The 26,795-nt window shown below is 45.9% G+C and overlaps 2 protein-coding genes across 5 annotated transcripts; one reads left to right on the top strand and one right to left on the bottom strand.

The window, feature by feature from the left end:
• Positions 1-755: 755 nt before the first annotated feature.
• Positions 756-6,918, bottom strand: GSKIP (GSK3B interacting protein). 3 transcript variants are annotated; one of them, XM_078863719.1, is made up of 3 exons: positions 6,852-6,918; positions 4,472-4,706; positions 756-3,372 (listed from the first exon to the last, which is right to left on the bottom strand). In XM_078863719.1, the coding sequence occupies exons 2-3, from the start codon at positions 4,667-4,669 to the stop codon at positions 3,196-3,198; spliced, it is 375 nt and encodes a 124-aa protein (XP_078719845.1). In that variant the 5' UTR covers positions 4,670-4,706; positions 6,852-6,918; the 3' UTR covers positions 756-3,195. The 3 variants fall into 3 exon arrangements, with proteins under 3 accessions (XP_078719845.1, XP_078719846.1, XP_078719847.1); XM_078863720.1 differs by having other exon boundaries at positions 4,472-4,709; positions 6,852-6,899; XM_078863721.1 differs by having other exon boundaries at positions 6,867-6,888.
• A 2,130-nt stretch (positions 6,919-9,048) lies between these two features.
• LOC144936412 (hematopoietic lineage cell-specific protein-like) lies at positions 9,049-25,247 on the top strand. Of its 2 annotated transcripts, none has more exons than XM_078863460.1 (13): positions 9,049-9,180; positions 10,640-10,743; positions 13,051-13,124; positions 14,657-14,786; positions 16,065-16,175; positions 16,837-16,891; positions 18,492-18,602; positions 19,177-19,232; positions 19,826-19,895; positions 21,510-21,658; positions 22,058-22,535; positions 23,438-23,473; positions 24,118-25,247. In XM_078863460.1, the coding sequence occupies exons 2-13, from the start codon at positions 10,654-10,656 to the stop codon at positions 24,252-24,254; spliced, it is 1,497 nt and encodes a 498-aa protein (XP_078719586.1). In that variant the 5' UTR covers positions 9,049-9,180; positions 10,640-10,653; the 3' UTR covers positions 24,255-25,247. The 2 variants fall into 2 exon arrangements, with proteins under 2 accessions (XP_078719586.1, XP_078719587.1); XM_078863461.1 differs by having other exon boundaries at positions 9,163-9,180; positions 10,643-10,743.
• Positions 25,248-26,795: the final 1,548 nt, after the last annotated feature.

The following is a 26,795-nucleotide window of genomic DNA, read 5'->3' as shown; positions in this document are numbered from 1 at the left end:
CGTGTACCTTTGCATCAATTCAAATAAATTAGCCGTCGCAATACATTGTCCTATAAGAATCGATTATTTGCAATGCAAAATGTGTGCAATTTACAAGATGTCGCTAGAAGACATGGGTTATGACCCAGTAGTCGAGGCTGACGATGGAGTGGGAAAACATTCCCGAGGACCTTCACCATGGAGACGAAACGTTGAAATCGGATCTTGTACAGACCCGAGATGGATTGTTGCCATTGAAAGGCTGAGAGATGGCAATGATTGGGGGAAGGCATTTAGCCTGCATTGGATAAATAAATCATGGCTGATTATGATATGCAAACTATTTGCTCACATTTCAGAATTGGACAAACGAAACTGTACAAATGATAATTCATTGACTCGCTAAAATGTGGAATCTTTGTATGCGTGTGGAAAAAATTACAAACGGACACATTTATAGTGACATGCAAATACTTCAATATGAAGCATGTTAGCTATTTTACTGTATGAGCCAAATGAAGTGGCTGTATAACTACCTTAGATGCATTTCAACCTCGCCATGCATTCTCCAAATCTCTGGGAATTAAAAGCGAAAAGGATATTACGAAAAATTGGCTGCCCATTGAGGTTTGAATTTGTAAAATGAGCCACCCAGACGAATTTGTTTAACTTACAGCAGCACAATTTTGTTCAAATGTGGTAATCTGCAGTAATTGAGGCACTTGAAAACATACATAAATGAAGTACGTACCACCAGCAAGTTCAGTTTTTTTATTTTTTCAGTTATTCCCTCAGAACTAAATTAACAAGTACACATCCTTATTTCTGATTTTAATCAAAGCAATTACATTCGCGAACTCAGAAGTGTACTGGAAATATTTATTTTACATAAACGAATCATGAAAAATTCAGTACCCTTTGTAATTACTGTCCAGCATAATCCTTAAATTTTTTACATTAAACTTGTCACAAATTTGGATGTTACATGTTTTATCTCCCATCCCCATCCCGTTAAATAAAATTTCGATAACTGCTTTAATAAAGATGAAGATTGTTATGTTTACAAAAATACAGTACATTCAAAATAACAACCATATGAAAATACAGCACCTTAAAAAAGCTGGACATCTTTCGAAACACGACAGTGATGATGCAAGGCGTACGTTTCACTCCCAGTGGAGTGCTCTGACATTGCAAGCAAGGCCTCCATGCTATGTTAACGTCTATGTCCTTGAAGCAATGCTCCACAAGGTATGCCCCACGTCCAAAACGTAGGTCAGTATTTAAATCCTAAAGTTTACTGAGCAAGCACATTCAATAGTTTTCCTTCATAGCACTGGGGTCAAATTGCATGATCTATTGGGGTGTTTCCGATTCCGGTACTTGCAACCCCACCACAATCCACCTTCACATGCTTGCCAGTCGTCTCCATTCAAGAACAAGTCGATATGAACTCCACGTGGTTGATAATTGGTGGTACCAATCGTTGATAACACCAACCATCAGGTGAATGTCAATCATCAGATCTCTTTCACTTACCCTCTACATTACATGGGGTGCACACACAAGACCTCTCGCTTAATTTGAATAGTATGGGACAAGCATGGTCTTGGTTTAATCAGCATTCTCAACAATGTGGTGGAACATGTTTCTTTACCATCATGCGCATGCAACGTGTAATTATTTTTGTTATTGAACGAAGAGGATTGGTAAACGTGCAAAGGTGGCCGTGGTTGGTTGGGAAGACCGACGTTTCGAAAAAAATCCCGACCTTAAAAGCACTCTCGAAGCAATACTCGAGGTAGTTTTAATCATCACGAGTAATTTTGTTAGATTAGCTGATGAGTTTGAGAAAGTGGGATATTGCCGCTGTAAATAATGACAACGGATCCCTTGAACAACGAGTTCCTGCGTTCCTTACCAGTTGGCTGCTGTGATTGAGGCCACATCAATTATGTTGCACACCAGAAGTGGTGTGAAAAGACTTCGGTTATTAACATTAAGATACATATTCAGGAGCGGAGGTGGGAGATAGTGGTGGTGCAGTAGTTAGCACGTCGTGCTAAGAATCGAACAACCCGATGTCAATTCCTGGCCACGGTTAACATCCTTGGTGAATGATATCCGAACTGGTTCCTGGCCATCCTCCAATCCGCAGTGACCAGTGTGGGGAAGTACTATCCAACAACCGTCATGACTTACATGACACGTAGTGGCTTGGCAAATAGCTGTAACTTATAATAAGTATTATTTCACTGCTTGTACGCATGAGTAGACCACAGAACCCTGCAGCCAAACGGATCGTGCAAACAATTTTACTCGGTTAAGGCGAGTAGCGACACACGTACGTACCCTCGCATATGTAAACCATGCAAATGCAATTGCAAGTGCATGTCCAGCACAGTGTCATTTCATTCATGTCAGTGTGAAGTGCAAAGCCATGCTTCGTCTGTAGTACACAAACAGGCTGAGCAAGTCCGATGCACATTTGCAAAGCTGACCCTCACCGAAAGGTATGTGGGCGTGACGAATGCATGCACGCTTACAAGGTGTGTGGATTAACTCTTAAGAAACTACTGTTAGCATGCAAAGGGTGGCTAAATGGCAATCAATGAAGGCTCTTTGGGCATTTCCAAAGCAGAATCATGAAAATGTACTCATGCCATGGTTCAATTGATACATATACTGCATTATTCCAAACCTGATTGCATACACATTTTTCCACATTCTTTTTAATATGCGAAGCCACAGAAGAAATCTTCACTGCAAAGTTATGTACGGCTTATGCAAAACGTTTATAGCGGTATAAAACATTACATGTTAAAAGTATACTTCAAACTTATACTGTATGACAGAATGTTGAATGTGTACTGATGGTTTTCATGTGCTTATACTGCATTTGTAAGTGTGCTTTTCATTAAATAACCCATAAGTAAACTGCACTGTGTGATTCTGCATTAAATAACCGTGTTTACTTTCACGATGGTAAACATTTCGGATTTGTTTAAACACTACACTAGCATTTTTTATTACAGCATCGGCCTTAAGTAATACGAGTTTACAAATGGATCTCCGTCGTAAAAACACTACGGCGGCTCTAGCCTTCTGTGTGTTTGGTTAAACATCTCTCTCAGTGTCAACTTGGCTCAGCACCCCGTGCATTTTCTAAAGATCATCCCCCACAAATCTACGCATTCGACACATGCATGTACACCCTTATAGGTCCGCCTGCTGTGCCTGCTGCTCCTGCTGCAGGGCTTCGAGGCGGTGAAACAGGGCGGCGCTGAACGCCTGCCGGTACGCTGGGCTCACCGTGTCGAGCAGGGAGTAGATTGTCTCGTGGGGCTGCCCATCAAAGCTGTCGTCCACCAGGTCAAAGGCGTGAGACACGATCTGGTGGCACCGAGGGGTAACCCGGGGAGAAATGGGGAATGTCAGTACAGGTAGTCCCCGACTTACGATGGTCCGACTTACGATATTTCGATCTTACGATGGCGATAGCGATATGACAAAATTGTAAAATATTTCACATTTCGCGCGGCAGGCAAACGCAGCAGCGTACGAGGTACGATACTGTACGTTGGGACGCTGCCGGGATGTACTGTACGCATATAGTTTATACAGTACGGTACTGTAAATTGCTCTGTTTTGCTAAATTATCATCATTCTTTAAGACTCCTGGGTAGGCTAGGCCATTTTCGACTTACGATATTTTAGACTTACGATGGGGTCGTCGTAACGCATCTCCATTGTAAGTCGGGGACTACCTGTACATTCGTGGGCAGCAAGAGAACTCGAAAAACAGCACACACCCTGTTGTGTTTTACTCGTGCTGTGACCCACCTGCACTTATTTAGAACTCTTTGTCAAGCCACTGGTGGATGAAGGCCTACCTCTGCCATGCGGATCATAGAGATTAACGGACCACTGTTCTCCACTCTGGTCAGTCTAGAATTGGTGCAGAGGAGATGTAGGAGTATAGAAGTTCAGTACAAAAGAATTAGCAGCACTGTCCTATAACCTCGTACCACTACCTCGCAGCATGTCCTGCATGGTGGCTCCCATTGATGCATTATCTCGGCTCAAACCTGCTTAGCTTCTAAGATATGACAGTATCAGCCGTGTTAATGGGGATTTGTTCAAAAGGCAATATAGACTCTCATCTGGTCATAATTAAGGATATGTATACCACATATCCACTCACATATCCAAACCAGCGCCAGGCCCTCACTGCCTATTTTTCATACCGAGCTGGTATGATACACTGACCTAAGAAGACATCTTAATCTGGCTCTCGGCCAATCAGTCTGACACGCAGGGTTAGGGTTATAGCACTTTTTTTATTCCCGTGAAGAAGCCTGGCTTCTGCAGTGGAATAACAACTTGACTCCGCCTGACCTGCACCAGGCTGACTCAGCACTGCCCGGGCATAACTCTTGGTTGTACGGTGGAAAGAAACATGAATTAAAGTATTAGGGGAGTGCAGGCAGACCTTGAGGCCCATGTCCGACAGCTCCACACAGTAGCGTTGCCCCTCCTTGGTCTCTACGTTGATGTAGGCGAGGTACTCGGAACTGGGCAGCGTTCGTGACAGCGCCATGGCGCGCACAGCGAACACCACATCGTTGATGATGGCGTCGGCCTCTGCGCGCATGTCCTTGCACTCTGTCTCCCAGTCGTCTCCCTCCATCGCTGATGCACAGCCGCAGTCTTGTCCGACTTCTTTCCTGCTAAGACAAGAGCAGGGGTGTGCAGCATTAGCATGGGTGAGTGGTTCAGGTGCAGTGAGTAGTACCTGGTGTGGTGGGTGACAGAGGTGTGGACTCGAGTCATGTGACTTGGACTCGAGTCAGACTCGAGTCATGAATTTGATGACTTGCGACTCGACTTGGACTTGCATAACAATGACTTTGTCCCACCTCTGGTGGGTGAACATTGGCACCAGGGGAGACAGAAGCGGCTGGGCACGATTAAGATGAAGAGTCCATTAAAATCAGCCGTTTATTTTTCATGCGGGAACTGGACTTAAATGTATACAACTAAACACAGCAAACATTGCAGTGTTAACACAACAATGCAGGGGCGTACAGCCACACCAACTCCGATGGTGCCGTGTTAGCCTTGTTAGGTGCTCTCACATCACTTTCCTCCCCTAGAGCAAGAGTGGAGAACCTTGTCCTTATCGAGGGCTGAATAGGACCTGGAAATACTATACTAAAACACATCAAACACACGCCTCAGTCACTTATGTCATTGGATGAGATCCGCTGAAGGACGGACGTGGCTAAGATTATAAACAGTATTGCCAGGTGTAAAATATTCCTCTCCAGTTCCCGATTAGTACGGCTCAGATCCTTCCAGTGAGAAATATCGTTTCTTGGCCTGTTTTGCATTTCTAGGCCACAGTGTGAAATAAAGTCGTATTCGGACCAAGGGCTGTGGGGTTCCTTTACCCCTGCCCCGGAGTCGACAAGGGTACAGTATATAGGGGATCGTTGTGGTAGTTTTTCAAATGTATAGATAAGTGCCGATGCGTTCGTGGGAGTGTAGCGGAGGCGCCTTGCCCTACCAATTTGGCGACCTGAGTTCCATCTCCAGCCGCAGTCAACACCAGTGGAAAGTGACATCTAAACCGAGCCTGAGTAATCTCATCAACTTGCTTGCCAGCGTGAAGCGTGGTTAAACAACCCACATCGCCCAAAGGTGTGGAGGGACCTTCGCCCAACAGTGGTAGAAGCATTGGCGCAGTGTATAATGCCAGTGTACAATAATGTGAGAATCCACATCTTTTGCACGTGTGGGCCAATGGTGGGCTAAGGGTGATTTATAAAATTAACAATCTGACCCGGTCCTGGGAGTCCCAGGACCGGCTCATACTTCACCACCCGGCATTGACCAGCGTGGTGAAGTATGGTCGACCAGCGTGGTGAAGTATGGTCAAACACCGTGGCGAGGCCTTCCTCCAGCAGTCAGCTGACGTTTTACGTTGGAACCGAATTGGGGTCATTTGGAGAAGTAATTTTACGTCGCAGGATGTAATAACTGGATGGAGACGTGCGAGATGGAGACGACTTGGGGGGGGGGCTTCATCCAGCAGTGGATTGACCATGGCTGATGATGACAATATAACAAAGACAAAGATCCCCCGTATAGCCTTAACAGACTGTGACATGCTGTTAGCGATCATCTATGAACGTGGGCACGGGCAACACGAGGGGGTGGATGGCCAGCACCACGCTCGGCCGCCTTTGTCTCCCCAGTGGCGATGTTTACACACCGCACCAGGTACTCATTTGAGGCTGAGTCGACCTAGGGGAGGAGGCCCAGGACCGTTTCAGATAATCACCACCGTGAATCGAACTCGGGTGGCCGGGTTCGTAGCGCAGCGCCGCTGACCGTATAGAAGTCTGTCTACATACATGCACTGGATACACGTGTACATCTAATAAGGTGTACACGATAACACACACAGTGCTCCACACATGGGTAACAGAAATACCGTATCGATACGTCTCCCCATCTTCACAAACCAGCATTGACCAGCGCGGTGAAGTATGGTCAAAACGGCTCCACCCCTCCCCAACGACCCACACCGGCATGCGAACCCTCCACACACATCCCCCCCCCACCCTATCCAGCAGTGAATTCACAAACAATCTGCACATTGCACGGGACCCTGCAGTTGTAAACAAGGCGGCGTTTTTGGAATACCAATACAGTGCTGTACAGTGCATGACAACACTGACGGCGCACGCAGGAGATCGCACTAATCCGTCTACAACGGTAACAGCGTGTTGATAATGTGAATAATATACGATAATAACATAACTGATCATAATAATAATGTTGATAATCGCGATCGATATTCTCACCGCGTCTCCCCTCACCCTCGTGCCGCGGCTCAAGATGTCACGGCCCGCGACTCACTGCGCATGCGCGGCTCTAATCACCCCCCACCCCACAACCCCCACCCACAACCCCCAACCGCACCCACAACCCCCACCCCCACCTCACCACCCCCAAAACCCCCACCCGCACCCCACCACCCCTACCACCCCCACCTCACCACCCCTACCACCACCACCCCTACCACCCCTACCACCCCCACCTCACCACCCCTACCACCCCCACCTCACCACCCCTACCACCCCCACCTCACCACCCCTACCACCCCCACCTCACCACCCCTACCACCCCCACCTCACCACCCCTACCACCCCCACCTCACCACCCCTACCACCCCCACCTCACCACCCCTACCACCCCCACCTCACCACCCCTACCACCCCCACCTCACCACCCCCACAACCCCCACCCGCACCCCACCACCCCTACCACCCCCACCTCACCACCCCTACCACCCCCACCTCACCACCCCTACAACCCCCACCTCACCACCCCTACTACCCCCACCCGCACCCCACCACCCCTCCCACCCCCACCTCACCACCCCTACCTCACCACCCCTACAACCCCCACCTCACCACCCCTACAACCCCCACCCGCACCCACAATCCCTACCACCCCCACCTCCCCCGCAATTCAATGATATTTTAATTGGCTATTTTAACTTTTGCTGGCAATAAAACAGTTAAGATTGTCATACCGTGTCAACCCACACGGTTCATACCCCGTGGTCTTGTGCAGGGAAACTGAGTTTTCAGGTCCATACGGCGTACAGCCGTTTCAACACGGGCAGCAACATTGTTTCGTATTGTCTGCTTGTGTTTCTCCCTTGTGATAGAACTTTGTAGGATGAACGTTGAGATTTATAAGGGCACGGAGTTGACCAATAAGGTAGGCACTGATCAGGGGTTGACAGGTATGGATTTTTTAAACGCCAAATAGAGAACTTACTTTTTCACGAAAGCATAGGGGCCGTCCATAAATGACGTCACGCACATAGGGGGTGGGGGGGTCAGACATTTGTGACGATGTGTGACGAGGGGGGGGGGTGAGAAATGTGACGTAACATCAAAATGCGCAACTTTAAATAAATATAGACAACACGTTCTACTTAATTAAATAGACTTTAAAAAAAAACGTTTTCTCCTACAACATCCGAGTGCAGCGCCACATTAAATACGCACTACAATGACAATAGTTTAAAGCGATTTGAAGCATGTTTTATTTTTTGGGGGGGGGCAGAGCTTTGTGACGTCATATCTGAGGGGGGTCTGAATTTTTGTGACGCCGTGTGACGAAGGGGGAGGGGGGGGGTCAAAAATCGTCCAAAATCGCGTGACGTCATTTATGGACGGCCCCATAGATGGTGTTGCAAGGACTTATTAACCGCGATACTACATCTGATGAGCTGCATACACCCACGCTGAAGCTATTACATTTTAAAGGAACTGACAGGTCCACCTCAAGTGATGTATGACACCCAAAAGCAACTGCATTGCTTTGCTAATACGCTCTACGAATTCTATGAGGAACGTGGGCGTTCAGCTGAAATGCTCTGTGAAATCTAATCACGGCTGCGTTGTCGCGCTTAAAGCTTCAAGAGCACTTGGAGGTGTCGCCCAAGCGCTCTAGGAAATCTGATACAGGTTGGGCAGGCGCGCTTAAGCGTTGCACGTAATCTAAAGGGAACTCCGAGTTATGACTCAAGCGCTTTAGGAAATCTAATAAGGGTTGGGCGGGCGTGCTTAAGCGTTGCACGTAATCTAAAGGGAACCACGAGTTATGACTCAAGCGCTTTAGGAAATATAATAACGGTTTGTCGGGCGTGCTTAAGCGATGTACGTAATCTAAAGGGAACTTTGTGCTGTTAATTCTAGATTTGAAGCTTTCGTGACTGCAAGGATTCATACTCTTAGGTTTTTTCGGTAAAGTCACGTAGGTAAAATAATAATAAAATAATAATATTAGTATTTTTATTTTAAAAATAATAATAATAAAGTAAAATAATAAAAGTATTGTTATTTTTTATTATTTTACCTAAGTGACTTTACTCAAGCGCTCTATGAAATCTAATACAGGTTGGGCGGGCGTGTTTAAGCGTTGTACGTAATCTAAAGGGTGATATTATCCGAACTGCTCATCTGCTGGGGGGCGCTGCGGGCAGAGGGCGTGGGCAGCCCGTGCCGGTATTCGCACAAAGAATTCGGCACAAAATATTTAAATAAACACACACACACATAGAGGGGGAGGAAATAAAGCCAGGGCTAAGATAGTCGAGGCAAAGTAACCTTTAAGGTAAGTTGCAATGTGAGTGCGAGCGTGTGTGTGTGCGTGTGTGCTAATTTGCAGTAAGCTGATAATGATAATCCTAAACTGACTGATACATTGTAGAATGTTAACGAGTTCCAGAGCATACTTTAGATTAACATTACACTTCCTTATTACTGTACGTTCGAATGAGATAAGTTGGAACTTGTTGGCAGCCACTGCCTAACACTTGTAAAAAAAAATAATTGAAATATATAGCGGCAATTATTTCAGTGGCGAATATTCTGATATTGTCCACTGCATTGCATTGGTTGGGTGTCAGTCTTGCGACCCGAGTTCGATTCCCTGCCACGGCTAACCTGTGTCTCTAAACCGGTTCTCAAGGCCCCCTCGCCCTTCTCCAACCAGCCCTCACCGTGGTGGTGAAGTATGGTTAAACGACTCGTGTGACCAAAAGGCACGGGAGAGGCCTTCATCCAGCAGTGGATTGATCAAGGGATACCCGTGTATTATAATAATGTCGATACTTGTACATTCATACAGCACACACGCATATTTATACACGGATACATTACTCAAAATTGATGGATGATGGAACCCCTTTATCGATCCACTGCTGGATGAAGGCATCCCCACCATGTGTTGGTCATGATTGACCATTCCTCACCATGTGCTGGTCAGTGTGAGTGGGGACAGGCATGTGGTTATCTCTGATAGTGTATCTATCTTCTAAAGCCAGTAATGACGTGTGCCTTGGGAGCTCACGTTACAATATTAACGAATTCTATTATTCGTGTACAACATGTGATGAAATATAACGGGCGCTGAATATCTATGCCCACGTTGGGGGTTTGAGATGTATTTGGACTCTCACAGCAGAGCTTTCGTGACTGCAGGGATTCATCTTCTTGGTTCTTTCGGTAAAGTCACGTAGAAGGGAAGTAATAAAGTAATAAAAATAAAACATAATAAAATAATTCTCACGACGTTTCGGCCACAACGCAAGCAGCCGTCCTCAGGTGAAGAACAGGTCTGTCGAGAAGACAGAGTCTGAATGACAACCCCAGGCTTGGAGCGTCTTTTTAAGCTGGGTTGGAGGGGGAAAGAGCGCCTTGACAAAATAATTTGCATATCAAGAGGAATTTAGCATATTTATGGGAAATGCGTAGGAGGTGGGCTGGGGGGTTTCAAAGTTATATTATACCCATGCATTATGCAGGATTAGCAGCATCAAAGGGAGGGGGTAGGGGGTAGCATTAACAAAGGGAGGGAATGTTAATAGTATCTAGAAGCAGGAGACCCGCAGCGGAGCAAATAATGCATTCCCTGTGGAGAACACAAGATACACAGTCAATGCCAGTGAGTGGACTGTGGTCTGAAAGTCACCGTAAACGTGAACTGCAATCAGTTAAGATCCGAAATGGTTTATTACGCAGAGGCAATGTGTGTGTCTCTATGCTTATGGTGGACATGTGACACGCATCAGCAGGAGGAGCAAGCATGTGGAAATCGGCCACAGGACACAAGGTGTCCACAGCCAAGGTGGAAGAGGCAGGGGCGGATGACTGGGAGACTGACCCTGACTTTGAGGTTAGATCGGCCTCTGACATCTCATTGTGTGCATGTACATCAAGCCCCTTTGTCCGTCAATTCGCTGCTGTACGAAGGGTCCCGTGGGGGGTTATTTGAGCATACTTCACCACGCTGGTCATTGCGGATTGGTGTGTGTATGTTGAACTGCTTTCGCGCCGTACGTAGCCAGCTGGGCTAATCGGATGTGAAAATGGGTAGTGTAGACGGAGCATAAACTGCATTACAATCGTGGTTTTTCTTTGCTTCCCAGCAATTTTGTTGACAATGTAACCCTCCCTGCAGCAGCCTATAACACTTGTTTTATGTGTGGAGCTCACCTATCTAAGCACGATCCAGGCTCAAACCTGCGTAGTAGTGTCTGAGATTTGATGCCCTGCCTTGGACAAAATTACCCTCTGCACCCAATCTCTCATTTGCCCATTACCTAAATGAATTACATAAAATAATGATGCACTTTATTTAACCTCGCTGAGCCTCATTTAGCATTGGCAAGGTAAGGTAATTTACCCTTTTTACCGGGTAAAAGAGTAAAGGTAAATGGTAAATGTGTCGACATGCCAAGGGGTAAGGTAAAGGGTAGGGTAAAGGTAGCTCGGAAGAATTACCCGGTAGGGTAAAGGTAGCGCGAAGTATTACCCGGTAAATACGGTACCTTATTTACCGCTAAAAGCTCCGTGGCGCAGTCCGTGGCCTCCATTTAATAAGTAATATTAAAAAAAAAAATTTAAACACGCTTTTATGAAATGTACGAGTAATGGCAGAACTCCACGACACCAGGAAGTGTCCTCGAAGCTTGCCATAACATAAAGGACCGTGGCCAATTACAGCCAACGTCAGTTGACCGTGGACAATTAGACCCAAGCCGAAACATAACAAATAAAAAAGAATGTCATCAGTATGACATAAGTATACCAAGTTTGCAGTCGATACCACGTTGGGAAGTGGGTTAAAATTGAGTTACAAGATTTGAGGATACAACAACGACAACAATGACAACAACGACAATCGTGTAAAATTGGAATCATCGAGAGTATTCTATATGAGTAAAGCGCTCTACCTAGCATTTTCCGTTATAAACCTTTTTCATGTGTAGTACCCCAGTAATTACCCTGTAATCGGGAAATTTGTATGTTGTAAGGGTAAAAGATAGGGTAAAGATAGGCTCGTTGCTTTTTACCTTTTACCTTACCTGCTAAAGGGTAAAAGGTAGGGTAGAGTGATTGTATTGTGGTAAGGTAAAAGGTAGGGTAAAGGTAGGCTCGTTGTTTTCACCTTTTACCTTACCTTGCCGAGACCTAGCCTCATTACTAATTTTCAGGTTTCTGCATTTCACATGTGGAAAGAAACGCAGAGTACCCACCACACATTTGTGGACTTCACACTTCAAGCTCCGCACGAATTTGCTCTTCTGGCATCTGACCAACTTGGGAGTTTCACGCATCTACCTGATCCACAACTCTTCCATTCAAAGTGCAAATTGAGCCTTTTTCATGTGTTTTCACAGGCGACTGCATGAATGAGTTATATTTATGGATAGCAGCCTTCACAATGCGAAAAACGAGAAGTTGAACGTAGTTCCCATACTGTATATGCAAATATATACAGTAGTCTACACTCTACAGCAAAGCAACTTGTGGTCCTATACATACATGCATACTTACCACTAATTTAATAACATGGCCTTTCATGATGAATCATAACCTCCCACTGTTAACATGTATGCACGGAGCCTGCTGTACCTAGTCGATAATGATAACAACCCATTGTTGATTTTAAACGTATAGAACCACTTCCAACCTTATAAATTAATACTTCCAGCTTTCCCAATCTATTCTATTTAAAAAATATTGTTCAAATGACAGCTCCTTGCACGCATCATTGTTCTTTTTTGCAAGAGACTTTCAAGTTCATATTTAAGTATCATTGTGTCGTTTTATTCCTTGCACAACTAACGTCAAAAGTGTGAATTAGCTCGTTCTGTAATAGGGGACTCACAATAACCCTGTATAGATGAGTTTTTGTATTCAGCTGTGTTGCGATTTGGGACTTAATAGGAAAACAGCCAAATTATTCAAAGGGGTTGCCCAAAACTTTGGCGAAATTACATAATTACGTATGACACCAATTTGTTTTGCCACTTGGAACGTGAAGCTATTATCGCTCATAAAATACTTCCAAAGACAAATCCGTGCTGGAAAATGTGACATGATCCGTGCGTCGACGTATTATTTTTTACGTTATGGGAGTACTATGGAGAGGAGGATGATGATGATGATGCTGATGAATGTGACGATGGGGGCGTAGAACGATGTTACAGAAAAGGAACAGCGCTGGGGAGCTAAGACCGTGGAAGGATCTGGACGTCAAGGACACATCAGGTGATTGAAGACCAAACATTACAACACCTTGTGTTTCCCACGTCATGAGATAGCTGCTTGTATAACCCCAAATGTATCCAGAAGTTTGAAAAGACCCCAGGAGTGGATTAATCCCGTTCCATATTTAGTTGAAAAAAATTAGCTTATTATTGTTTAAAATGCACACATAAATATTGTTTTCTCTTGATTATTAGACTCCAGTGGAAGTTTCTGAGGCCCAAAAGCATCTCAATGAAACCTATAACATCATAACATCGTACATGAGACAAAGCACAGACAAAAGGTAAAATTACTATTGCATAAGCTTCTGTAGTTGTTTGTCTTGCTCTCCACGGTGTTTTCATGGTATAACCCAAAAAACATACTGCAGAGATATGCAGTTCAAAATATTATCATCTTCAATTGTGTTCTGTTATGTGTGTAAACTTGACCTGTTAACTCTATGATGGATAACAGCTCTTAACAAGTAATACAAATCCCATAAGTATCAATAGAGTATGCTGATCACAACACCCCATACAGAAGTCTACGTACATTACATGTGGTTCTTCAAGTTATGAAAAAGTTATTTTTTTTTATAAAACGGCGAAACATGGAACCACTTCGAGGAAGCTTGCACATGAGGTCTCTGCCAACTGTTTCCTGTGACAGGATGCCGGCACCATGTGACGGTCAGTCTCTTCCTGTTGTGAAAGGTTTGCTCCATGTGCAAATTTGTGTACCACTCACGACAAATACGATTTCCTTGCGGGAGTAATTGGTATCGCCCAGAGGATAGAAGTCAAGGATGTGCATTGTGGCTGTGAGCCAGAAGGATTTGTAACGCATTCGTATTTTATGAGGGATGTGAGGTGACAGAGGAATTGGCAGCCTTTGACAAAATAACCCGGAATCCACCCAGTCTTGTCAGAGCCAAGCAGGAAAGAGCCTGGATTGTACTTGGATTATTGACCAGGTTGTCATCGGTGGCTCTGCTTCATGGTAATCAGCAGAGGGCTTGTACTGTATGCTGTACCATACTACTTAATTCCCATTTCTAGCTGTCTGCTTTCGCCAACCCAAATTATGTTTTTCTCAGGATTATCAGGATCCAGTAGAAGTGCCTCAGGCCCAAAGAACCAACCTGAGGCATCCAAAATAGAAATTGTGTGTATATATATGAGACATTGAAACGTCATACACGACACAAAACCCACAAAAACTAACCTTACGACTAGGGTTGCCACCTCTGAGGCACATAATACCAGGACATATCATTGGAAGAAGAATATCCCAATACTGGAAAATAGGAGAACTACACGTAAATGCATTGTATTGGGTGGTGTAGACTGACAAAAAACTGAACTTTTAGTGTTCAGTGAAAACCTACAGATTTTTGCCTCAAAAAGAGGATGATCCTGGAAAACTTAGAAGACAGGTAGCAACCCTGCCTATGAATTGCGCAGCATGGGCAGGCCCTCATTCCTTCAGTGGTTTGGCAAAAGGGTGATGTACATGTGCATGAACTGTTGCTGCAATCTTCATTGCCGCAGCTTGGACAAGCTCCGTGAGAATGTGTCCAAGGATCACCAGGCCATCAAAGTGAGCGAGCTGAAGTCCGGACCCAAGGCGTCGCACGGCTACGGTGGAAAGTTCGGTGTGGAGCGTGACCGCATGGACAAGGTACGGTGACGGTCCACCACAGTAAATGAGCGGTCCATGCTGCAAATCTCACAACAGTCTCATCTCACCTGCCACGGATGTGGTGACTGTATTACTAATCTGGCTATGGAATCGTCGCATGAAGCTTGGCTTTCTTTTCTGTTCCCAAAGCCTTCTTTGACCCAAAACAGTTGTTCCTACTTATACAAATTCGGTCAAATTTGGAGTCCTGTTGTCATGCAGTTCATACCCCGCTGCACTGGAAAGAATTGATTGTTAAGCCGCCAGGTTGATTGATGATCCACCACTCGTTAAATCTTGATTTGAAGCTTTCGTGACTGCAGGAATCCATACTCTTTGGTTCTTTCGGTAAAGTCACATAGGTATAATCAAGCTACTACCATGGTTACTATTCCCATACATTTCATTGATTGATTTCAATACCCGTGTTGGACTCAGTCTACCAGACTGACTTGTCTAATCCTGAGCCAAATTCAGATGCCTTGTGAGAAACAGTGTGGCAAAGGTTGATTCTAAAAGGTTGGTTCTAGCATAAATAGCCAGTTGAAGACCATTCGTACTATGAGGGCCTTGCGTTTGCTCAGTTTGGACATGCCAGTGGAAATTGGGTATTAATGGCAGGCAGAAGTAGTCCCCTCACTGCAGGGGCGGTTTCTTCATTAGGGCGATTGGGCGACGCACCACCAATGGCATTCAACCACAGAGTCACGCTAGCCGTCACTGTGCCTCTGGATATAGTCCAATCAGCGTCATGTCACGTTCTGTGGAGTACTGCCTCTTTTTGGGCGATTTCACTCCGGCTGAGAATCGCTCCGAGTGGCCCCATAGACTTACATTCAAAGATGTTTTTTTTCGAACGGGGGCGCTGCAATGCATTCTCTATGGCTTCCGGGAGGGCTCGCCCTAACGTGCTTACATCATCATACGTAAGCACGTTTCATCCAACAATATAATTTGTCGCCACCTAGTGGAATCTTTAATAAAATAAACTTGAGTGGATTGTATATTAATAGTGAGTATAGAAACAAACAAGATGTATTGTAAGAGTCACTTTATTTTTCATTAATATTAAAGAAGTGAAGTTGCCTTTACATGCTTAAGCTGTTAATTTATCCATTGCATGGGTGGACCTTATCCTTATCAATCATCCAGACATTTGCCCCCCCTGAGAGATTTTGCAGGAGCCGCCACTGCCTCACTGTCTGATGAGCGTATCATCATTTACAGAGGGTGTTCAACTTTGGTTCGAGGTAGTGTGTGTACCTGTGTAACCCACAGTCGGCCGTGGACCACACCTACGTGGCTGAAACCACGAAGCATACCTCCCAGACCGACGGCGCCAAGGGGTTCGGAGGCAAGTTCGGCGTCCAGACGGATCGTATCGACAAGGTGAGGCCACTCACACAACTACAGGGGCCGGTTAGCGCTATGGGATTACGTCGCGCCTGTTCGGTGAAGAGTGATTTTGCCTTACGGAGCACACAACCTTGATTAGTTATGTGACCTCTGTAAACTGTTTGGAAGTTGCCATCCCAGTTAGACCTTGAGTAATGAGATTTGTCCATATTTGGACGACAGTTTTTGTATGAGCAAGCGGTGCGGCAACCATTTATCGGTGACTTGTCAGCAACAAACTCCCCAAAATTGCGTTTATGTATCATGGCCACTATACCACCTTTTTGCAAGCACGCTAACCACTACGCTCTCTGGCTGTTCACAAAAAAACATTTGTGAATGTAAAAAATGTGCGCACATGTATCTACTGCTTGAACTGAAGCCATCATCATCACCATCATCTGTCATGACCATCACCACTAGCACCATCCCAGCTAAACGTCAATAATAGTTGTCCTCAAGATCTCTTGCTGCCGGTCATAGGAACATGGAATTTCGTTCCATCGGTGAGGACCCCCAGAACAGAGATAGCAACCATCCACTGCTCGTTATAGCATATAGACACTGTGACTTGATTATCTCAGTTGCACTGAAGTGCACCGTGAAATGAGAAACACTCTCTGACCGACGTGAATAATGATGGTTTGTTTTGCAGTCCGCCGAGCGGTTTGATTATAAAGCAGCAGCAGCGGCGCACTCTTCGCAAAAAGGTTAATATTGCTCGATAAAGCTTGTGTTCTGGAACTCGTCAAAGGGTGTCTGCTGTAGCTGTCTTGGCTGTCTCTGGGGCTTGTTGTGGTCGTTGCTGGGCCATGGTTGCTTTGTCCAGCGCCGTGCCGCGGTGTTGCTCTGTCTCTCCTCTCTCACATTTCCCCTGTCCTGAGCAACACCCCCACCCACCACCACCCTTGAACCCAAATGTGGTTTCAAATTTCTGTAGAGCATCTTGAGGTGCGATCGCATTTTGACGCAATATAACTTGAAATCGTTATTTTTAATGCCTACATGAAACACATCTGAGGGCTGGTTATTGTGGGATTTCGGCAAAAGACTGTACTGCATCTCACATGTGTGATGAGCTGCCTCAAGAAAGCAGCTGCATCGAGAAAGCGGCGAAAAATTTGGGCTTTGTAACCAGACTAACGCCTTAAGTCAAATACATTCCATTCAAATCCGACGAAACTGCATACAAACCATACGCCATGAGACACACTGCACTAAAGCCAATTCGCTGCTAGGATAACAAACAATCGAAGTCGTGTCTAGGAGCTGTTCCCTGACACCAGGTGGTTACACTTCTTGCCGCAAGAGTTCACAATGCAAATGTGTTTTAAACACAAAGCAGGTGCGGCGTGACGGGAAATGGTGGGCGCGTTGTATCTTTGCATCAGTTCTTCTTTTCTTCAATTCCGCGGTGTTCGTGACTATCGGGGCACGACTTCCGCTGCCCTTGCTTCCTCATTCCGTAGCTGCTCGCGAGCTCTATTACTGCACCTCTTTTGCGTCTCCAATCTGTCCCCCCACTCCTCTTCGATGTCGTTTGCCCAGCTGATGCGCAGTTCTTAGTCTTCTTCTCATCCTTCCAGCACCTTGCAGTGAGCCTTCCACCGGTCACAGCATTTTTCATGTTTATGATATCACGGTTTTTGACCCTTGATTATTTCTAAGGTTCTACTTTCATGTTTACAGGCACACTGGCCAGAACTTCCTTGTTTGTAACAGCGTCTTTGTACAAAATGCTGAAAATCCCTTCTAAAAGCTTTCATCTCGAATGCCATGATCCATTTGTCCTGTGTGGCTAATGTCCTAGTATCATAGCCGTACGTCGTTACGGATTTGACCAGCTGGCTGCTAAATTTCGATTTAAAGCTTTCGTGACTGCAGGGATTCATCTTCTTGGTTCTTTCGGTAAAGTCACGTAGAAGGGAAGTAATAAAATAATAAAAATAAAACATAATAAAATACAATTCTCAAGACGTTTCGGCCACAGCGCAAGCAGCCGTCCTCAGGTGAAGAACAGGTCTGTCGGAAAGACAGCGTCTGAATGAACACCACCAAGCTTGGCAGCGTATATTTAAGCAGCTGGCTGCTGTTTCTTTTTCTAGTGCCTTGGCATTTTTGGGCCATTAAGGCATGACCACTTCCTTCACAAATACCTCTTTGCAGTGATCTTTCCATTTCTTTCTATCGCTGCATCCTTCAACTAAGATAGCTTCCATCCCGTCCGATGTTTGGCTGTGAGACAAACGCTGAATGCACTCGCATGGTGCGTAATGTGCACCGTGTGCTGTCGTGCCCCTATACACACAGACTGCGCCCATGGTTTCGGTGGCAAGTTCGGTGTGCAGCGAGACCGCATGGACACCGCGGCCCTGGGCTGGGACCACAAGGAGGCTGCGTCCACGCACGAGTCCCAGACCGGTAACCACCTGGTGGGAAGTCACGCGTGGGTGCCCTGTGGAGAGTCTCGTCCTTGCCAGAAATAATAACAACGCCCTTCATCCTGGAAGGCTCCGATGGGTCTCCAGACTCCTTTTTTCAGGATGGTCCTAAGTTGGGATGTTTGGCCAATTCCTTTAATGGGTGTTTGGCTTCATGTGGAAGAAAAGTGGAATACCTGGAGAAAAGGCAACTGTGCATAAGAGGTGATGACACTCACAGATCTTCACAGATGAATTCAGTCCATTGCTGTACTGCCATATCATGGCCACCTCTTAGCCTGTATAAAAAATCTGGTATTTCCAGTTAGCCCCCATCTTAGCACTAACCAGGCTCAAATCCAGATTATCTTCCAAGATATGACAAGATTGGGTACATTCAGGGTGAATTGACCATCGACTAAAGAATGTGGAATTACCATCACTGTTTCATGACCTCCAGTGGAAATGAGCACTGGACCATTGGTTATATGAGAATGTTAACGGTAAGAACTTTATTGCATAGGTTTGACTATCTCAAACCTGATTTTGATATTGTGATGAATTGTCGTGTGCAGACCATGCCAAGGGATTTGGAGGAAAGTTTGGAGTCCAGACTGACAGGGTGGATACGGTAAGCAGCATTGTGCACCGTACAGATCGGACCCGAGCTCGATGTTATTTTTTCCAAGCAGAACATTGTAGATGTTCAACCGCAGAAGTGTTCTATGTTGCACGTCGGTACAAATCGACAACACATATGGTTAAGTAAGCTGTAGAAGTGAGCGCACTTTTGTGCAACTTTAATCTTACTTTCAACTGGGCAATTTTTGTGGCTTCTGTAAGTTTGTGAAGTTCAAGGGGCTTTCATTAAATCAATCATTCAATAATGGCTAGGGGTGGCACAATTTACCCCCCAGAAATCAGGTGAATTGTATTTATGTTTAACTTCTTTCGCACCATACGTAGTCAGCCGTGCTAATCAGAGGTGCGAATTGTCACAATCCAGCGTTGCAATTTGTTCAATTTTTTTTTTTTGCGGTGAATGGTAGCGCCTCCAGTGATAGCAGCTGTCACATGAACTAATCTCATGCAACGCATGCAGCATTTTGTCAAATGATCTTTTTGCACATGGGATTGGGTGAACGCATCACTTAAGCTGACGAATCGGCATCAATCGGTGAATCGTTCCACGCCGAAGAACTGGTGGCATCTTTCTCATTTCAGTCAGCGGCCTCTTTCCAGGACATGGAGGGACCAAAGACCAACTACCAGAAGACCAGGCCCGTGGAAGCAGGTAACGTGTGTGCGGGACCATTGCAAGCCGTCTTCTGTAAAGCCGATTGTTGGCCACGTTTTCACGTCGGCGTTTGCCGTTCAGTGGTGTTTATAATTCGGCCCCATGAGCAAACTGAGCGTTAGCACCCGCTACTCGCCGATGCTGAACATCTTATTATCAATTTATGATCAACGTAATCATTGGCGTCGTTGTGGAGAATGTGAGTAACAAATTTAATAAGCAGAGCAATTTGGCTCCTCCATTGATCTCTGCCTCCACGTAAAAACTAAAAGTATTTTTGCCACTTGCCGTCAACCACACTTGTGAGTGAATAATTTCAGCAGCACTGGTTCATTGCAAGCAAACGCTGAACCGGCTTCGACTTAGTGCCTCATCGGCAGCCTTATCATGTAGTTTGGGTGTTTCGTATGCTTTGTACTGCACAAGTCGTATGCTTGGCTTGGAGTGCTGCTCGCTGCTGATTAACTTCCCATCTTATCTCACACGGTTCATTAGCTGTTAGGGAGTGCATTCTCCTCGTTTTAATTGTTATTGATTCAAGTTTTGTATCTGCTTCTGCATGCCACATCTAAATGAGCCCTGGTCGTTGTATGAGCGCTTGCCATTGTGCATTAAGACATGCACAATGCCTGCTCTTACTGTACCACTGAACAACCAGCTGCGAACTTCTGCTACATGTGAGTCAGCTCTTAGCCAACAGAGTCCCTATTTGACCAAATATAAGTTTCAAGAACTGAAATATTCTCCAATTGTTGTATTTAATCAACGACCGTGGATTTAAGGCCTGTAACGGATCAATGTATCACCATCATCTTCAGCCATGATTGATCTACTGCTGGATGAAGACCTCCCCAAGTCATCACCGTATCTCATGGTCCCACAATGCCACAATCAATCTTGCTTCTGCACATGATCGAACTCAATGCTCAATCTCCTAGGTGATTCATAACTTGGGCATAATCCCTCCTTTGGCTTCAATTCCACCATCGATTAAACTTGATTCTCATGTAAATATGAGTATAAAAATGGTGTGTGCAAGAAGCAGCTCTTACAACGTATGCTAATTATATGCAACTTTTGACACAATCTTACGTTTAGCCTCGTGGAGAAAACATAACTACATTAAGGAGACAAAAAACAATCGCAACACGCAATGCAAATGAGATGGTCAAAATAACCCTATCTTGAACCCAATTATGACTCCAAATCATGAGAATTAATCAAATCTGCAGGGGGGTGAATCGTTACATGTGCATGCACCGCCCTTTTGTCAGCCCACTGCTGGATGAGGACTTTCCCACATTGTGTGGGTCATAGGAGTTATCTGGCGATACCTCACGACACTGGCATGTATTTTGAACTTTTTTTGCGCACAGTACGTAGCCAGTCGTGCTAATCGGAGGTGCAGGGGAAGGTCAAACAAATTAAACACGAAAATCAGTTCTCAAAAAATGAGTGAAGGTCGGTGATAATGGATGTGGGAGCACAGAAACAAAGTACAGCCTTGGGTTTTGACGCGCTGCCCTCTACCGCTCAAATACCTCGGGAATACAACTTGGCGGCTTGTCGTTCGGTTCTTAAATGTGCATCCTTTGACGTGTCACCTCCAAGCGAGCTCCGGTGCCCGGAACATCCGTGCCAAGTTTGAGAACCTCGGCAAGGCCAAGGAGGAGGAGGAGCAGAAGCGAGCGCAGGAGGAACGGGAGAGACGCCGGGCCCGGGATCGCGAGGAGAGGGAGCAAGCCACCCGGCAGCAGCAGGTCAGAGCAGTATGCGTGTATGTACCTACGTTGAACTTGTTTCGCTCGCCGTACGTAGGACAAGAGTGGTAGCAGCTGTCGAGTGCGCAGGCGGTGAAACTGCCCCGGGGCCCCACGGGCCGCAGGGGCCTTAGCGCCATGGCTGCAAACGGGGACGGTGGGTGGGGGCGAAGGTGTTTTAGGAAAGACACATTTATCATGTATCTATCCTATTGTTATTGCCAATCACAGCGATACACTCTGCTGACCCAGACGCGGTTATCTGGCTTGACCAGCCATACGAAAGAAGAAGATTTCCAATCAACTGTAATCAAACAAACTGCACTTTTTTGACAACGAAAGTGATTTGGTACCCTAGTAAACATTATCATGAGCACCGTTGTTGTTGATGCCCGACAGGCTGCTAAAACGGACGAAGAGCCGGCGGTTCCTGCGGAGGCGAGCGAGGCTGCGCGTTTCCGTGCGCCTCACGGCATCGTGAACGAGATGCGTGACAGCTACGATCCGGAACCTCCTCAGCAAACGGAAACCTTGTACGAGATAGAACCCGGGTCGGAATCCAGCGACCAGCCAGATCCTGCTTACGAGCCAGAAGCGGCTTACGAGCCAGATCCTGCTTACGAGCCAGAACCGGCTTACGAGCCAGAACCTACTTATGAGATAGAACCTACTTATGAGCCAGAAGCGGCTTACGAGCCAGATCCTGCTTACGAGCCAGAACCGGCTTACGAGCCAGATCCTGCTTATGAGCCAGAAGCGGCTTACGAGCTAGATCCAGCTTACGAGATTGTATCTGAGTACAAGACAGATCCTGCATACGAGCAGGATCCTGCCTACAACACCGTGGGGGAGATCCAGCTGCAGCAGCAGGAGGAAGGTACGTGCAGATGCACCATTGGGCCTAACACCTCATGAAGGGGGAGCGGTGGCGCAGCAGTTAGGCCACTGTTCTACAAACCCACTCACCTCAGCTCGATTATTCTGGCAGTGGCTAACACCAAGTAGCGAGGGATGTCTGCTGATCGTGGGCCCTGCTGCCCACAACACCTTCACCATACCAGCGCTGATGGATGAAGGAAGGCTTGCCCAGGCCACCCACGTTGATCATGAGGGTTGTTTGGTAATACTTGACCACATTGTTCAGTGCGTGTTGGTGAAGGTGGGCGCTGGTTTAGGACCAGTTCAGATGTCGCACGCTGCTTGATGGCTAGCCGTGGCAGGGAATCAAATTCAGGTCTCCGTTTTCGGAGTGAGGGGCACTAACCACTGATCCACCGCTCCAGTCCGTGGATAACCACAGCCGCACGAACCGTTTATTTGGTGGCACTCCAATGTCAGTGCGCAAGCACAAATAACACACACACACAAACACGTCTACACACGTCTCGTCAACACTGTGACTTTAAGTGGAAAAAAAATGATATGAGGCAACGTTTTGGACAGTGGTTCCAACTTCTGAGCACATGGTAAAAAAATGGTACCATGGTACAATTCATAGCACATTGTAGAAGTGTATAACTCCCCCTCGTGTGCTACGATGAAGTGGCCATTGCCCGAGATGTCGCCTATTATATATTTTTCCTTCTTAAGGCCACGGTGTTTTATTTACGAACGTGTTGATTTTTGTTGTTGTTGTTGTCACGTGAAAGTTGCACTTGGAATCTGTGTTCCGTGTCCGTGCGGGATGCTGCACATTGCCTGTTCACACCAATTATGCGGGAGCCTCTTATGGTTGTTTTGCCAGACTACAAAATGAGACTTTCCCCTCGTCCTCCGCAGGTGCGACAGCTGTTGCCATCTACGACTACCAAGCAGGTGAGACGGACGCGACACGCAAGAACTACGCTTCTGCTATACTTTTCCAGTTTTTTTTTCTGTTCAAATTCAGAATTTTATTGGAGAATAAATTATATGCAAATGTGCGGTGAAGAAATTTTATTTATTATTATTATTAACCTCGCTTGCCAACGAGATGGGCATGTCATCCAGCACAATAGAAGCGAGCGTTGGTGGATCGATCGCGCGATTGTGTAAAACTCTTAAAGCCTGCTGTGATGCAGAGTGGTCGATGAAAGTAGCACTGCAAGATGCCCCTGCACTAGAAAAACGTCAGCTGGCCGGCTTTTTCCCACATCATGTTTTCTCTGCCGCGTCTTGAAGTGTTTGCTCGTGAAAAGTGGTTAAGAGATGCCAATGCAGCAAATTGGCTCACGAACCCATTTTATGCACACCATTTAGTGCTATCTCCTTGCTTGCTTGAGTTTTTTTCCATCTACTCCGTTTTGCTCCCACATGCAAAATACAGCTTAGAAAGAATTGGCCCCATCGTACCAATGTGTAAGATCCCTCCTGAAAATAAGTTTTGAACCTCAGCGAGGCTCTCCTGTATTAGCAAGTATCATCATCATCATTAATGAATATGCTTTTAATACCCTACCAATTCTGTCTTTCGTACAAAGCCGGCGACGATGAGCTCTCCTTCGAACCGGACGACATCATCACCAACATCGAGTGTCTGGATGAGGGCTGGTGGCGTGGCGAGTGCAACGGTCAAGTCGGGATCTTCCCGGCGAACTACGTTGAGCTGCGGCAGTGATTCCCGGGGGGCGATGTCATCCTCTTTTCCACTCGCCACACCTGAGCCAGCCTGGCACGGTTCAGAGCCCGAGCCATCTAGATGACGCCGTGACGCTAAACTAAAACTAAACGAAACTCTTATTATTTCACCAGGTAAGGCCCACTGAGCTATGTAGCTCTTTTTTTTTCAGAAGCGACCTGGCAACAAATGATAGCCCAACAACGTGGCTTATCACGTGGACATTTATAGCAGCCAAATACTCTAGAACGCATGTGTTCTAAATGTGGAGGGAAAAACCGGAGGATCCGGAGAAAAATCTACACGAGCACGGGGAGAGAGACACGCAAGCTCCAAATATACAGGCGTCAGGGTCGGGATTGAACCCACGACCGCCTGGCGAGGCAGTAAACATGTCACCACCGTGGCACCGGTGTGCTGCCTTCACGGTGTGTTGACTGACATCACATCTGGATCTGGCTGCAATCCAGATCCAGATGTGAGGTATTTCGATTTTGGTTACAGCTAGGTACGGTAAATAGCCGATGGAAAACCACCTGTACCCCCCCCCCCCACCACACTGGATCGGCTCTCACGTGCCAGTGAAAAAGAGGTCAAATTAGAGGCAATAAATCATTGGTGGGAGGGGTGGTGGGGGAGGAAATTAAAATACTATATTTTAGTGTCTGAAGAGGATGGTTTATAATTCATGTACATTATTACCTGCCATGAAATGGGGTCAGAAACGTGGAAATTCATAAAGGTTTTGGGAACAGAGGCTGAAAAGTGTGCAGCGAATATCAGGAAGAGGTGTATGTTCCTATAATGCTTTTGCAAACATTGATTTATAGCGATTTTAAGCCAGGTGTGCTATGAGGGATTTTCTGGAAATTTGCTGGAAATGTTAACAACTTGATAAAGGTCTACTGTACATAGTATAGACTTATTTTGCAAACAAATTCGGGCTCCACCATTATGATAACTGGAAGTCTTTTTTTGTTTTAAAATGTGTTATGGCTCTATCCAAATTTTGCTTCTATTTTTGTGAAATAAAAAAATGTAACCCCAAATTAAGCGTGACGGTATATCTTCATCTCTTCATTTTCAATGTTGTATTGTTGATACAATTTATATTCACGTTCATGTTTTTTTTCCAATACGGAAGTCAGGGCGATTGCACACACGCTACGTTGGTTACCGCGAAAACATAGATCGTCATTTCATAGATATGATAATACTGATTTAAAGCTTTCGTGACTGCAGGGATTCATCTTCTTGGTTTTTTCGGTAAAGTCACGTAGAAGGGAAGTAAAAACTTTACCGAAAAAACCAAGAAGATGATAATACTGGTAGGAACGAAGTGGACCAGACCACCAATAGATTAATGTGTCCGTCCAACTGTCCGTCTGTCCGACAAGATGGCCGCCCGCTCCCCCTGCGATCCGTGAACTAAATTAACTAAACAAGATGGCCGTCACATCCGGCGCAGCCAATGACATCGCCTGTTGCAATCCTTGCTCTGTGGGCGCGCGAGTCAGTGGGGAGGGGGGTGTGGACGTCATCGCTCACCCCCCATGCACAAATCATTTTCTTTTTAACTCCTCTATACCCGGTCGATATCCCTGTACCGGTATTAGTATTATTCCTACCAGCCCACCCCGCAGGGTCCTGTTAGCTGCGCACAGTTGCACTGAACATCAAAACCTTCCGTATACTTGTGTGTCCACTGTGACTGTCCTCACACGTCCGTCACATTACCAGGTGCAGAGTTACATCTGCATTAAATGTAATCGTACGCATTCTTTGTAGAAACATAACTTGTGAGACTCCATTGGCAGTGGTGCACAAATAACAAACTCTACAAACTCGTCAATCGCACTGCCCAGAAAGGAAAACTAAAGAGGAAGTTTCGAGCAAAAGCCTTTTTCAGGCATTGTGTCACAGAGGGAATAAGGAGTCTTGCGCCAACGCGACGAAAACGTTCGGCAACAGTCACCAACGAAGGGTCGAAGGGTCGGTGAGCGATGGATGCGCGAGTGGGAGAATCGCTGGACGCGCAGGTACATCCACGGGTACTGCCAGTGAACTCACTGCCACGGGGTTGTGTAGCCTCTGCTACTTTGTGTCGACCAAGGCCGTAGTTGTAATATTCAAATATGCTCAAAATGTCCCCCCCCCCCCCACCCCCAATATATTGCTATAAAATAGATTTCTGTTAATATGATTGTGGTTATGGTTGTACTTTATTAATCCCTAATCTCTGCCATTACATACAATGAAACAAGAAAAGAACAAAAAAGAAAAAAGCAGCAATGTAATACATTATTAGACATTATTGTAAAACATACATAAAAAGTCCATCCTTTGTGTTAGTGAATTTTTTGTATATTTTAGGCGGGAAATTCGTTTTCAAATTTAGATTTTTTTATGGGGGGGGACCCCCAGACCCCCTGGAAGATTTCGTCCCCCCCAATGTTGACTCCATGGCTACAGCCTTCGTGTCGACGCCTCTTCCCTTGCATGTTGCCGATGTGAGCTTCTTCCAAAGCTTTCACTCCATTG

The sequence above is a fragment of the Lampetra fluviatilis genome, chromosome 16, assembly GCF_964198595.1.
Source record: "Lampetra fluviatilis chromosome 16, kcLamFluv1.1, whole genome shotgun sequence".
NCBI lineage: Eukaryota > Metazoa > Chordata > Hyperoartia > Petromyzontiformes > Petromyzontidae > Lampetra > Lampetra fluviatilis.
The sequence above is the reverse complement of the archived record's forward strand: the minus strand, read 5'-3'. Positions and strand labels throughout refer to the sequence as shown.

Excerpts from the sequence above, each read along its gene's own strand:
- GSKIP (XM_078863719.1), bottom strand. The coding sequence starts at position 4,669 with ATGGAGGGAGACGACTGGGAGACAGAGTGCAAGGACATGCGCGCAGAG. Across the intron at positions 3,373-4,471 it reads TGTCGGACATGGGCCTCAAG|ATCGTGTCTCACGCCTTTGA; the intron begins GTCTGCCTGCAC and ends CGGTGCCACCAG.
- LOC144936412 (XM_078863460.1), top strand. The coding sequence starts at position 10,654 with ATGTGGAAATCGGCCACAGGACACAAGGTGTCCACAGCCAAGGTGGAA. Across the intron at positions 22,536-23,437 it reads GCTGCAGCAGCAGGAGGAAG|GTGCGACAGCTGTTGCCATC; the intron begins GTACGTGCAGAT and ends CGTCCTCCGCAG. Across the intron at positions 23,474-24,117 it reads CATCTACGACTACCAAGCAG|CCGGCGACGATGAGCTCTCC; the intron begins GTGAGACGGACG and ends TTTCGTACAAAG.